Source organism: Bubalus kerabau, chromosome 20 (assembly GCF_029407905.1).
Source record: "Bubalus kerabau isolate K-KA32 ecotype Philippines breed swamp buffalo chromosome 20, PCC_UOA_SB_1v2, whole genome shotgun sequence".
NCBI lineage: Eukaryota > Metazoa > Chordata > Mammalia > Artiodactyla > Bovidae > Bubalus > Bubalus kerabau.
In genome coordinates this window covers 46003724-46017850 of record NC_073643.1, presented here as the reverse complement: position 1 = coordinate 46017850, position 14127 = coordinate 46003724, and the positions used below count along the sequence as shown (strand labels likewise).

The following is a 14127-nucleotide window of genomic DNA, read 5'->3' as shown; positions in this document are numbered from 1 at the left end:
AAGGGTTACCCCTGAATGGTGGGACTATGGATGATTTTTATTTTATTTATTTGTTTTTCTCTTTCACTGTGGTGGGTTTGCTGCTTGGGCTTTTCTCTAGTTGTGGCAAGTGGGGGCTACTCTCTAGTTGCTATGTGAGAGCATCTCATGGTGGCTTCTCTTGTTGTGGAACATGGGCTCTAGGGCTCAGTAGTTGTGGCTCCCAGGCTTAGTTGCTCTGAGGCATATGGGATCCTTCCAGATCAGGGATTGAACCCGTGTCTCCTACATTGGCAGGCGGATTTTTTTTTTTTTTAACCACTGAGCCACCAGGGAAGCCCTGACTATGGAGGATTTTTATTTTCATTTTCACACTTCTCTACATTTATTTCTGGGGAAGGCAATGGCAACCCACTCCAATACTCTCGCCTGGAAAATCCCATGGACGGAGGAGCCTGGTAGGCTGCAGTCCATGGGGTCGCTAAGAGTCAGACATGATTGAGCAACTTCACTTTCACTTTTCCTTTCATGCATTGAAGAAGGAAATGGCAACCCACTCCAGTGTTCTTGCCTGGAGAATCCCAGGCACAGGGGAGCCTGGTGGGCTGCCGTCTATGGGGTCACACAGAGTCGGACACGACTGAAGCAACTTAGCAGCAGCAGCAGCTACGTTTATTTTCTAGATTTTCCATAATAAAGAGATAGTAATGAAGGGAAAACACAATCAGCAGAGAAATGTAAAGACCATGAACACTGAGTCAGAAGTGGTGCTATCAACAAAATCACAGTATGGTATCGAGTTCAGATTAATGCACATTGAAAACATGGTAAACGGCACTAGACCAATTCACAATAAATAAATGTCAAACCTGAAGGATCTAGTAGGAGGACAAACCTTTTTTTAGTTGGGGGACATTTTGAGTAGATGTGAATGACAGCTGAAGAAAATATTTGTTTCAGGTGTGGAAAAAATATCGTACACTTTGCTTAGTGCCAGCTAGGAATTAGAAGTCTTCCAGAGCCTTGGGCAAGCAGCCTGACCATCTTCACTGGGCACCATCTGCACAATAACGCTAATGGTAAAATATTCAACAGGCTGAAATGGAGTGATGACTCTCGCTACCACGTCAGCAAACAAAGCATAAGGAACAGCAGTGAGGTAGGGTGCTCCAGACTGAAAATCTGGCTATTACTTTTAGATCCTGGCAAACTGCAGGCTTTATTAGGACCAAACTGACTTTATAAAAGCCTACCACAGCAGAGGCATTGCCAAACCTTACAGAATCCAGCTCTAGCGTGACTGGCTGCATGACCTTGGGCACATTCAGGACTTTTCCCTATAAAGTCCTGATGAAACCTACCCTGCAGAGTTGAGAATGAGCCTATGAATATAAAGGACCTTGCACAGAACTTGGCTCAGTGTAAATACTGAGCTAATGAAAGACGTTAGGACGAAATTTAAAATTACAAGCTTTAAATTGCAATAGTCAACTATTACAATAGTCAAACTCTTACTCCAGGAACAGCAGAAACTCAGGAGTTCCCTTTAACATGGAATACAAGTTTGCTCTCAGCTACATTCTTACCTTCCAGACAGGCGGTTTGGTTTCTGGTTTTTTTTCCCACACTTCTTCCTCAAACCTCAAATGTCCTTTCTCCCCTTCACCCTCATCATCTCTGAGCCATTTCAGACCCAACATGAGCCCCTGAACCCTTGTTCCAAGACAGAGAGAAATATGACTATGAGTTTAGAATTAGTATGTGAGAACATGGAGAAGCCATTCTGTCCAAGACAGATACACATCAAAAGTAGAGGCTTGATGCGCAATGTCACTAATTATCAGAGAAATGCAAATCAAAACCACCATGAGGTATCACCTCTCACTAGTCAGAATGGCCATCATCAAATTGTCCACAAACAATAAATGCTGGAGAGAGTGTGGAGAAAAGGGAACCCATCTATACCACTAGTGGGAACTAAAAAGAGAACTACTGTATGATCCAGAAATCCCACTCCTGGGCAAACTCTCAGAGAAAACCAGAATTCGAAAAGATTCATTCACCCCAATGTTCACTGCAGCACTATTTACAAAAGCCAAGACATGGAAGCAACCTAAATGTCCATCAACAAAGGAATGAATAAAGAAGATGTGCTACAATGGAATATTACTCAGCCATAATAAAATAATGCCATTTGCAACAACGTGGACGGACTTAAGTCAGAGAGAAAAAGACAAATATCATATGGTATCACTTATATGTGGAATCTTAAAAAAAATGATACAAATGAACTTATTTACAAAACAGAAACAGACTTATAGAATTCAAAAACAAACTTATGGTTACAAAAGGGGAAATGTGGGGGTAGGGGCAGGGATAAATTAGGAGTTAGGGATTAACATATACACACTATTACATATAAAATAATCAACAAGGATCTACCACACAGCACAGGAGACTCTACTCAACATTCTGTGATAACCTACATGGGAAAAGAATCTGTAAAAGAATGGATATATGTGTATGTATGACTGAATCACTCTGCTGTACACCTGAAATTAACACAGAACTGTAAATCAACTACACTCCTATATAAAATTAAAAAAAAAATCGGAGGTCTAACTGATAACAGATGGCTTAGATTTGTGATTATCTATAATGGCAGAAAAATGCAAACTACTGAAATGTTCAACAATACAAGGGTGATTGAATAAACATACATCCTTTTGACAAAACACTATATAAACCCATTATCTCTTAAAACTAGAGATAATGAAAAATGTTTAATGACAAGAAAAAAGGTCCTTATACCATGAGTTATTTTATATGGTTAAGACAAAAGCAAGTTAAAAATAGTATGATTATAATTTTGTTTTTAAAAAGTATAAATGCAATACATATTAATAGTAAAAGAAAAGATTGCCCAAGTATATACCAAAATATTAATAAAAGTTTTTTGATGATGGGAAGAAGGGATTACAAGAACTTTTATTCCCTTTTCTGACTATGATGTTATATAATCAGAAAAGAAAGCAAAATAGAAGGCACTTTAAAAAATAGAAAGTTCATTAAAAAATTCAACATAAGTACTTAATGATATAAAATATTTACAACTTAAATATCCATTAATAGGAGACTGGTTATATAAAATAAATCACTTCATGTTGATCATATTTTCTAACTGTGATATAACATTTCCCTTAAGCCATAATAAAACTTTCATCTAGCTAAATGACAAAGGGAGGAGGAAAAGAAGAGATGAACAAGAAACAGCAGGTAAAATGCATAAAAAGACAAAAACAAAAGAAAATCCAATACAAAAAGCATTAAAATAAATAAATAGAAATATTTAACTTTAGTAAAAGGTACAAAACCTTCAGGAGATGAAGAGGAACCTTTATACACCTAACTGTGCAGCTTGGAAATATGTGAAGCAAAGATCAATAGAGATGCAAGAGAAATTGGTCATCCACAGTCCCTGGGGGTGGCAAGGGGGAGGAATAAATCCAAAGGTAAACAGATAACACAAAGATAAGGCTGGCAGACTGCGAGTAACCCCAAATTAGGCTCAGAGTGTTTAAGCTTCATAGACAGACCTAGAATGACACTGAAAGGAAACTATAAAATATTAACAGGGGTTGTTTGGGAGTGGAAACTTTCTCTTTCCTCTTTTCTGTATTCTTCCATAATGAACACACACTTTTATAAGGGAAAAGAAACACAGTTCAAAGAGAACAGAGGGCTCAGTTGCCGTGTAGGGAGCACAGCATCCCATAGCATGCCCTGGACTCAGCCCAAATGAGTCTACCAGCCGCGCAGCTGTGACGGGGGAGGCGGCCTCGGCGAGCGACTGACCGGCCAAGGCCGCTCGCCTGCAAGGCAGCTCGCCTTCCGCCTTCCTCACTCCACATGAGGAGAGCACACCAGCCCCTTCCCAGAGCTGGGCAGTCCAGGGAGGGGATTTATAGGCACAGAGGGATCTGGATATCTGTGCTCCAGTCCACCAGCAGTGCTAACCTCCCCGGTCAGAAGCAGACAGAGCGCCATGCAGTCGGCGCTCCCTCTCTGACCTCCACAAATGCTGCCTTTGTGCTGGGGCCCAAGACCCCGGTCCACAGGGGCATGGGGTGGGGGTAGGGAGGAGGCCACAGAGAACAAGTCCTGCAGTGTCTTCCTGAACTGTGGCTCCAAGAACCACTTACACTTGCGACACAGCCCTTAACCTTTTTGGAAGAGGCTGCCAGCCCCGAGCTCTCCTGACACCCTCCCGGGAAGCCAGAGGAAGGCCTGCTCAACGTTCTGTTCTTGTTCAGTCACTCAGTCATGTCTGACTCTCTTCGACCACATGGACTGCAGCACACCAGGCTTCCCTGTCTATCACCATCTTCCGGAGTTTGTTCAAACTCATGTCCATTGAGTCAGTGATGCCATCCAACCATCTCATCTTCTGCTGCCCTCTTCTCCTGCTTTCAATCTTCCCCAGCATCAGGGTCTAAGTGTTCTACTATCGATTAAAGCATTGGTTTGGGCCTAAGTCATATCTCCTCCTACGATAAAAGGAATGTACCCTGAGAGGCCAAATGGGTATCTCTAAAGGCCAGGAGCCAGGGGCAAGGATACTGCCACAGAGAAGCAAGCTGCTCCATTCCAGCACTGTGCTGTTTCGGGAATTTAGAGAAAAAGAACACATACACATAGGTAAGAAATGAATGACTGCCGAGAGGTTTGGAGCCGCCCTGTGGCTTCTTTTTCTGTTTCTCCCGTTTTTGAAGGGGCTTCAGGACCACCAGAGGCAAAATGAGGCAGTGAACTTGGCACGCTGAGTACCCCCTTTAGGGCCCCCTCCCCCATCCTCGCTGCTCCTCAGGCTACATTAACACCTATCCCGCTCTAGCTGTGGGGAAGGAAGCAATAAAGCCAGGAGGCAATTATTGGGATGCTAGGACTGGAAGTAATTCTGCAGAATTTGCACTGCATGTGCCAAGGTGACTTACAGGGAGATAGGTGGGGGCAAGATGGCATACGCCAAGCTTTGCAGATCATCCTGCAAACGAGGCTGTCTAACTGCATACAACCTCAGGGGCATATTTCCATTTACTGACCCCCACCAAAGACACACTCACAGCATAAAAACATTGTTCAAGTTCTCTCTATGTTCGTGGACATAACCATTATAAATAATTATTCTGTTTCTGTCTGGTTGTTTCTGCCCAATAAACAGAACTCGGGATTAGCTCTTTATCCTGGTATTTTAAACAAGTAAGTTAAAAATTATTTTGCCAAAAAAAATCTTTGATGTTTTAGAAACCGATATCCACATGTCAGATCCAGCCCCTCAAGTCTGGCCTCAGTCTGTTGGATTTCAGACAAGGCTCGATTTCTCTTTGCCCCAGTTCTCTAGGTCAGGGCAAATTTGCAAGGTGATTAAATATTTCCTGCAGTGTTCCCTGTGTGGGATCTGTTGTAGGGTAGAAACAAGAGAAAAAAATTAAAGGTTTCCTGGGGAGCCAAAGGAAAGATTCTGAAGGAAAGACAATGGAAGATGCACTTTGTGTCGGGGCTGGGCTGCGGTGAGGAGGCATAGACAGCGCTCTCCCTAGAATCACGAGCACAAATGTGGAGCCTGCAGGCCAGGCAAGTTGATGACACTGAGTGAAGAGGCCAGGTGTTGGGAGGATAGCTGGGAGAAGTGGGGACATCTGTAGGTGAATGCTGACTGGCTACTTAGGTACGGCTCATAAGTGCCATGTGAGAACACAGGCCCAGCACTGCTAGGCATTCCAATTCCTCAAAAGAAGCCAGAAGTCCAGATTGTTACAAGGACTCTTTTGATTTCTAAATGTGAGCTCAAAACAACACGCAGCCAAACAAAACACAACCAAGGGCCAGATGTGACTGGAAGGCAACCCTATCTAGGATGTAAGTGACATGAGGGCAGGGAGTAGAGCCCGCCTAAACACTTGTGGAGTGAGCAAGGCCCTTCCTGGGGCACAGGGTGGACTGTCCTCGGAGAGGCAAGGGGAAGAGATGGCGGGCAACATGGAGACTGTAATCAAGGGAGGAAGTAACTACGGTGACCTCGAGCCACCACCACTGAGATGGAAAGGAAAGGGTGAAATGGCAATCGACAGGCTGAAGAATGTTTGAAAAGCAGAACTCAGCGAAAGACCAGATGTGCGGGGCTAGGGCGGTGATGAATCTTCCAGGGGAAGCCTGTGATGAACTTGGCCAGAGGGCTGAGACTGGTCACCAGGGAGAGAAGGTAAACACATTTTTCTTCATGAGCTTCAAAGCCCTTCATCTGGCTCCCCAGGATGACCTTATTTTTTTTTTTTCTCCTCTGTTCTCCCACAAAGGGGATCAGGGGACAGCCAGGAGCCCAGAGGTTCCAGCACAGAGCCAAGCCTACCGCTAATGAGACGAGGATTCGTTCATGGGAAATATTAGCAGAGCTAACAGAGGAACGCGCAGGGCAGGGGATGAGCACTGAGGGGTGGACAGGAAAGAGGGGGAAGAGCTTGGGCTGCTTGGTGTGGCAGCAAGGACAGGAGCGGGTGAGGGAGACTTTGAACAGCTCTCAAATCACTGGTGTCCATAGCTTGGGACATGCCTTGGGTGCTGGCCCACAACTCTCTTAATGGCTCAGAAAGTCAAGATGAAAAATATTGCTAAGCAGAAGTATTCAGGACATGTAAGGAACTGGCAGACTCAAGCCTACTCAGCTGAACAAGGCGAGCCTTTTCATGATAGGAAAAGGATTTTTATCATACTGGGTGCCCAAGGCCTTTGGGGAAAGGGAAAAAAAAAACCTCAATGTTCACTTTAAAAGATAAACTGTATCAGGAGTTTATGAACAAGAACTACAACCACCTGAATTAACCAAAGAATGTTTACAGTAGCTAATATTTACACCTTAGCTAGTTAGGAAGTCAGTGATTACGAACCATGGGCCAAGGAACCATGCTAGGTCCTTTACACGTACTACCTTGGAAGTCTTTACAGCGGTTCTCTCTAGGGGAGCTGGCAGCACCATCCCCAGTGTATCCACATGGAATAATGGCAAGACCTAGAGAGGTGCGGAGTTACCTGCTCAAGGGGACAAACTCGTTGAGGGACAGAGCCAAGGCCAGAAGTGAAATACTTCTACTCCCAGGCCCGTGTCCTCAGTCAGGGAGCAACAAACATTTTCTGTAACGGGTCCAAGAGTAAATATTTTTGGTGGTGTGGGCGATACGGTCGGGGTCACAACTACCTGACTGCCTTTGTAGGGCCACGGCAGCTACAGACAGCACGTTGACATTTAGGCACCTGTGTGCCTGCACAACTGCAGCTACAGACACTGCGATTTCAAATCATCTTCATGGGTTTTGAAATACTACTCTTTGGATTGCTTTTCCGCAGCCAGTTTAAAAAGCAAAAATCATTCTCAGCTCCAGGGCCATAAGAAATGAGTGGGTGGGCTGAGTTTCTTCTCACATGCTGCGAGGCTCTAAGCCGCTCGTCAAAGCCACTAGGCTCTCTTGCCCTCCATCTGAGGTCAGGCGCTGGTTCTCTTGGGAGGCCCATAGATATTTTAGGACCAAATGGATACCTATGAAAGTACATCTGGATGGGGTCTCTGAAACAAAACTGTGAGGAAAGACCCAACAGGGATGATGCCTCCAGCTACCTCTTGAAGGACTCTGTCTGAAACCAACTTTAAAACATCTCTTTCTCTTCCAGTCTGCTCACTTGCTCTCTTCTACTCAAATAATAAGCATTGATTCAGGTCAGACTGAAACCAGGGGAGGCTCTGGCTAGGACAGAGGTGTCTCCTCCCATACAACAGGGTTTTCTGCAAACATGAGCCCACCATGTCCTTACCTGCAGGGTTTGGCTGAAGCGCTTTAACGGTGTGGTCTTCACAGGTGGGATGAGGTTGGCGAGAGATGTGACTCTGGAAAGAGGTTTGACTCGTTTATTACTAGGCTCCTAGGGTTTAAAAAAAAAAAGGAAACTGTCAAGGTCAATTCCAAAGAGAATGTAACTCCACCACACAGTCATGTCTCACTCCACGAGCTGCTGGCTGCACACCACTCTGTAGAATGGAAATGGTACCCATCACACTCCTGCTGTGTGAAGGTGACTGGTGAGCCAGGGAAGGGTAAATAGTCGCGGTGGGGGTGAGTTGGGGGGTGGGGTCAACAGAGGCAGTCTCTGAGCAGACAGCAAATAGGCAAATTCCTTCACCCCAACAGTGTCTGACGGCTTTTAAATCAGAGGCTCCAACTTAGGAGAATCACTCTCTCCAACCCCTCTTGCAGACAAAAGCTGCCTCCAATTTCCCATCCAATGACCTTGTCGGGCGGTTGTCTTTTGATGCTTCTGGTTTCATCTTTTTAAAAAAACCTTTTCTCCACCTTGCCTGAAGCCACTGTCCAAATTTCTAATATGCAATGGCTTTTCTAAAGCACAAAGACTGTTTCTTTTAGTATACCAAATTAAAAAAACATTTTAAAGAAGTTATTCTATTACTAGGCTATTAAGAAAGCCTCTTTGTACCCACAGTATATTTGAAATGCACATATTAATACTTATAAATAACAACTAGACAGCAAAAAGAAAATATACAGAGAGAAAACCCTACCTCGAGCACTAGTTTTTATACTATACCTAGCCACAAGTTATGAAAATTATCACCACATAAAACATGCGCAAATCTGCAAGTTACCCAAAGCAAGCTGATGGGTGGGGGAGCATACCTAAAACAATGACTCTGCAGATTAGAGTTACATAAATAAAAACAAGAGGTTGTGGAAAAGAGAAGGACCACAGACAAAACACTTGACAAAGAGAACAGTTACCCTTGTCTTCCTAAGCTCCATCTGACGCGCGGGAGATGCTGGACAGCACATGAAGACACCAAATTTTGATGGAAAAAGCCACACTTGCCAGTGGTTGTGGTGAAACTCAACCATTTCCAGAGGGAGCCTCAAGGTGTTCATCTTTCTTTTTCAGCCATTGCCTTCAAAGTTTTGAGAGTTAAGATTCTCTAGAATATCCCTGCAAGGTGTTTTGAACATAGTAGGTGCTTGGAAAAATCTTGCCTGAATCTGGAGTTCTGCCAAGACACTCTCATGTCATTTTATGCCCTTGACAGCCTTAGAAAACAGAAGAGTCCTCTGAAACAGACCCAACCTTTCTGGCAAATAGAAAAAAAAAAAAAAAAAAAACTAAAGGTTGTTTAAAAAGCACAAAACAATTCCACAATGTGGCCAGGAGTGACTTCATGGTTTCTTGAAGCAAATACTTTTCCAAAACAGAGAATGCATCAGGGCTGCTGGGGACCTCTCCAGCCTCTTGGCATGCTGAGCTGAACAGACAGAAGGCAAATCTCCGAACACCAGGAAGGCTTAGTTCCAAAATGCACAGGATGAATCTCTCAACACGAGAGATATCACATCATAATTATGTAAACGCTGAAGACAAAGATCCGATTGCCCCTCTGATTTCAGGTGACAGTGCCCTTCAAGGATGCTCCCTGTCCAGTGCCTGGCTCCTGAGTATCTGTGCCCAGAGGAGGATTTTTAAAATATTTTTTACGTCAGAGCTGCACCACCAGCAGGCTTACTGAATAGAGACACACACACACACACACGCACGCACGCTCGCACGCATGCACAGCCTCTTGAGCATCCCCTGAATTTTTCTAAATGGCTCCTGCTTTGGCTGGAAATGCCAGAGTTTTGATACAGCACCTTTGGTGGCACAAACTGCATTGCAGCAAGTGAGAAGAAGAGGGCTTTCCTAGGGGAACAGGATTTGGTCTCATATACTCCTGCCATGCACCTCAAAGCCCGTTGACTCCCAGGTCTCTTATTAATGGCTAAAGCTCCTGGGTCACAGGTTCCGTATCAAATTGGGGAGGTTGAAGGGCAAACGCCAACTGGGTTATCTTGCTTTAAAAAGGGAGCAGGAAGCCTTGCACGCTTGGTGGGATGAGGGAAGATTCGGCTTTGTTTCACTTGCTGTGTCATGTTTCTGAGGCTCTGCTGACTCTGCTGCCCATTTCACATGAGCCAGTCTGCTGTGCGTTTTCTGCTGTGCTGTAACATGAACGCACAGTGCGAGTGGCGGCCCCTCTGCAGGTCGTGCCCAGTGTTGCTACATGAGATTGTAATTAAAACTCCCTTCCTAAGGCTTCATCCATTTGGAAGTAAACTCTGGGCTGCTCTCTGGCAATGTGACATTCCCAAGTAATGAACAGTCAAAACAGAAACCATTGCTGCATGATGTATTTGATCCAGCAAAGTGGGCAGGTGCAATTTCAAACCAGAACATTTACAGGTTATTAGATCTATAGAGAGGGCTTTATGCCTGACCCACATGAGTGAAGTATGAATTATGGTGTTCTCCTTGAGGGCTTCAGTGAGAATAGGAGATTAAAAACATTCTTGGCCTAATTTGATTTTTCTTTTCCATTTACTCTGTATGTCTCCAGCTACATTTTACTGCTGTCTAAAAAGAGCCCTCAGGGAAAATGTTTCCAGATTCCAGTTAAATAGCTGTACTGAGAACCAGCAAATACAATTCCAGGGATGTTTTCGGCTTTATAGACAGATGACAGAACACAACCTTCGGAAGCTCCCTAATCCAACAATTCAGCGGCCAAACCAAGCTGGTCAAGGTCACTGCTAAACCCACTTTCAAGTGCAGACTATACCCTCACCCTGCAATTTTAAGACAGAACAGGAGGGCATCTCACTAAAGAGGTTAAAAAAAAGAAAAATGTAGTGTGGGCAGTATTTCTTGAATAACAGTCTTGTTGCATGTTTTCCTTATCTCACAGCTTTTTTATTTTTTTCTTATCTTATTGCACTGGCTAGGACTATCTGTTGGAGAAGGAAATGGCAACCCACTCCAGTGTTCTTGCCTGGAGAATCCCATGGACAGAGAAGCCTGGTAGGCTGCAGTCCATGGGGTCGCACAGAGTCGGACACGACTGAAGCGACTTGGCAGGACTATCTGTATGTTGTTGATTACAAGCTGAGAGAGTGGGTACCATAGTCTAATTCCTAATTATAAAGTAATTATTATGAAGGTTTCATCATTAAGTATTATATTCGCTAAGCGCATGGAAGAGATACCCTTTATCAAGTAAGGCAGTTCCTTTCCATGCTAAGTTAGCTGTGAATTTTTATCATGAATGAGTACGGACTTTTATCAAATATTTTCTCTTAATCTTTCTAGAGGACAAGGAAGGGGGGAAAAAAGAAGGAAGAGGTAGAAAGAAGGGAAGGAGAGGATGAGGACAGACATACAGGTCACATTTTTTCATAAAGGAATTGATTCAGCAATTTTAAAAGTCTCTTGTGCTTGAATTACAAACAAAAGCAAATAAAGCACTGCATGTAATTTTATTTTTAACGTGAGATTTCATTAAATATATTTTAATAATCCTTCCCTGGGGGATACACTTTTTGTCCTTTCCTCATTTTTCCCTCTAAGAGATAAAAACCAAAGCACAACATATGCAATGTAAGAAAATGCCTATCATATCAATATAATTTGGGACGATTTTTATTTCTCAAAATAAGAAGGTTCCATTCTAATAGACACAGCATACAGGAAACCATTCATTCTCCTTACACCTCATTTTTGCAGCCAGAGTAGGGTTGGAGAACAGTGGAAGGGTCTTCCACATCACCTCTGTAGCTTCCCTGACACTCTGGTTTTACCGAGCCACAAACATGGCCCAGGAGGGGCCAGATATGCAGCCTTTAATGCAGAACTAACCACTCTACCACAGGGCAACACTGCTCTTGGATGCTCTACCTCTGGCCAGGAGCTAAGGAGAGGTGAGAAACGACTGTGTTAGCAGGTGCATCTGTCTGTGAGTTGATGGAGTGATTTTTTTTTTTTTTAATGTCCTTCAAATGTTTAGAAACACCAGGAATCCTTTCTGGGGCTCCATCTGTGAGACAGGAGATGTGCTGGGAATTGCACACCCAGGCTTCATATGTCACCCATCCCGAACCCTCTAGGAGGCTTTCATCATCCTCATGTTTTAAACAGAAAGTATTGATCTATGAGTGATGGAGAAGCTCTAGCAGTACTAACTAAGAATAATGAGTGCATAGTCATTGCAGGGACTCTTCTCTATGCTTTACAGATAATTAGTAATTTATTTCTCCTAACATCTCTGCAAAAATGTAAGTCATTCAGTTATGTCTGACTCTTTGAGACCCCATGGACTGTCCAAGGAACTTTCCAGGCCAGAATACTAGAGTGGGCAGCCTTTCCTTTCCCCAGGGAATCTTCCCAACCCAGGGATTGAACCCAGGTCTCCTGTATGGCAGGCGGATTCTTTACCAGCTGAGTCACAATGGAAGCCCAAGAACACTGGAGTGTGTAGCCTATCCCTTCTCCAGGGGATCTTCCTGACCCAGGAATCGAACTGGGGTCTCCCACATTCCAGGTGGATTCTTTACCAACTGAGCTATCAGAGAAGCCCAATATCTCTGCAAGGTAGCCACTATTGTGATCTTCATTTTAAAGACAGGGGAAGCTAAAAAAAGATGGCTAGGATTTAAATGTAGGCAGGCTGGCTCCAGAGCCCATGCCCTACTTTAGGGTTTGGTGATATTTTTCAGTGAGGGGACAGATGGCTAAATGTTTTATACTTTGAGGGCTGTCTAGCCTCTGTCACAACTCTTCATCTCTACCATCAGCCATAAACAGTATGTAAATAAGTGAATGTGGCTGTGTTCCATTAAGCTTTCATTTATAGACACTAAAATTCAAATTTCATATAATTTTCACATGTCCCAAAGTATTATTCTTCTGCTTTTTTCAACCATTAAGAAATAGAGAAACTGTTCTTGAGGGACTGAGGCCCCCTTTTCTCCCCCTGTTCATTAGAAAAAGGAACAGGAGTTTTGTTGGAGATTCTCCAATTTTCAATCAAGTATTTTGCTCAGTAGAGGACACGACAGAAGATTCTAGAAATTTTTTTAAATTTTAATTGGAAGCTAATTACAATATTGTGGTGGTTTTTGCCATATATTCACATGAATCAGCCATGTATGTACATGTGTTCCCCCCATCCTGACCCTCCCTCCCACCTCCCTTCCCATCCCATCCCTCAGGGTCATCCCAGTGCACCAGCCCTGAGCACCTTGACTCATGAATCAAACCTGGATTGGCGATCTCTTTCACATATGATAATATACATGTTTCAATGCTATTCTCTCAAATCATCCCACCCTCGCCTTCTCCCACAGAGTCCAACAGACTGTTCTTTACATCTGTGCCTCTTTTGCTGTCTTGCATATAGGGTCATTGTTACCATCTTTCTAAATTCCACATATATGCGTTAGTATACTGTATTGGTGTTTTACTTTCTGACTTACTTCACTCTGTATAATAGGCTTCAGTTTCATTCACCTCATTAGAACTGATTCAAATGCATTCTTTTTAATGGCTGAGTAATACTCCATTGTGTATATGTACCAAAGCTTTCTTATCCATTCATCTGCTGATGGGCATCTAGGTTGCTTCCATGTCCTGGCTATTATAAACAGTGCTGTGATGAACATTGGGGTACACGTGTCTCTTTCAATTCTGGTTTCCTTGGTGTGTATGTCCAGCAGTGGGATTGCTGGGTTATACGGCAGTTCTATTTCCAGTTTTTTCAGGAATTTCCGCACTGTTCTCCATAGTGGCTGTACTAGTTTGCATTCCCACCAACAGTGTACGAGGGTTCCTTTTTCTCCACACCCTCTCCAGCATTTATTGTTTATAGACTTTTGGATGGCAGCCATTCTGACCAGCGTGAGATGGTACCTCGTTGTGGTTTTGATTTGCATTTCTCTGATAATGAGTGATGTTGAGCATCTTTTCATGTGTTTGTTAGCCATTTGTATGTAGAAGATTCTAGAAAATTAATTTCCAAAATACTGTTTTCTAATGGTATTTTTAGTATACCAGGCAACATTTACAACGTTTTGATCCTGAGCTCTACTTCCAAGTACTACTGAGTTAAAAATAAGGGTTAGAAATCTGGTTCTTTAAAAAAAAAATCTGATTTTTTTAAGATGGGGGGGTGGGCAATACTATGTCATGCCACTGAAACAAATAGCTTTAGGGCCATTGGAAGTGGACTGTATT

The 14127-nt window shown here is 43.4% G+C and overlaps 1 protein-coding gene across 16 annotated transcripts in view; it reads right to left on the bottom strand.

The window, feature by feature from the left end:
• The window catches only part of ARHGEF3 (Rho guanine nucleotide exchange factor 3), a 315139-nt gene that overhangs the window by 34551 nt on the left and 266461 nt on the right, over window positions 1–14127 (bottom strand). For 15 of the 16 annotated variants that reach the window (XM_055558190.1, XM_055558187.1, XM_055558193.1 and 12 more), the window contains one exon: window positions 7843–7950. In XM_055558190.1, coding sequence (XP_055414165.1) covers window positions 7843–7950 — 108 coding nt within the window. Of the gene's footprint in view, window positions 1–7842; window positions 7951–8822; window positions 9087–14127 lie in introns of those variants that run through there. The other variant, XM_055558201.1, reaches the window with a different exon arrangement.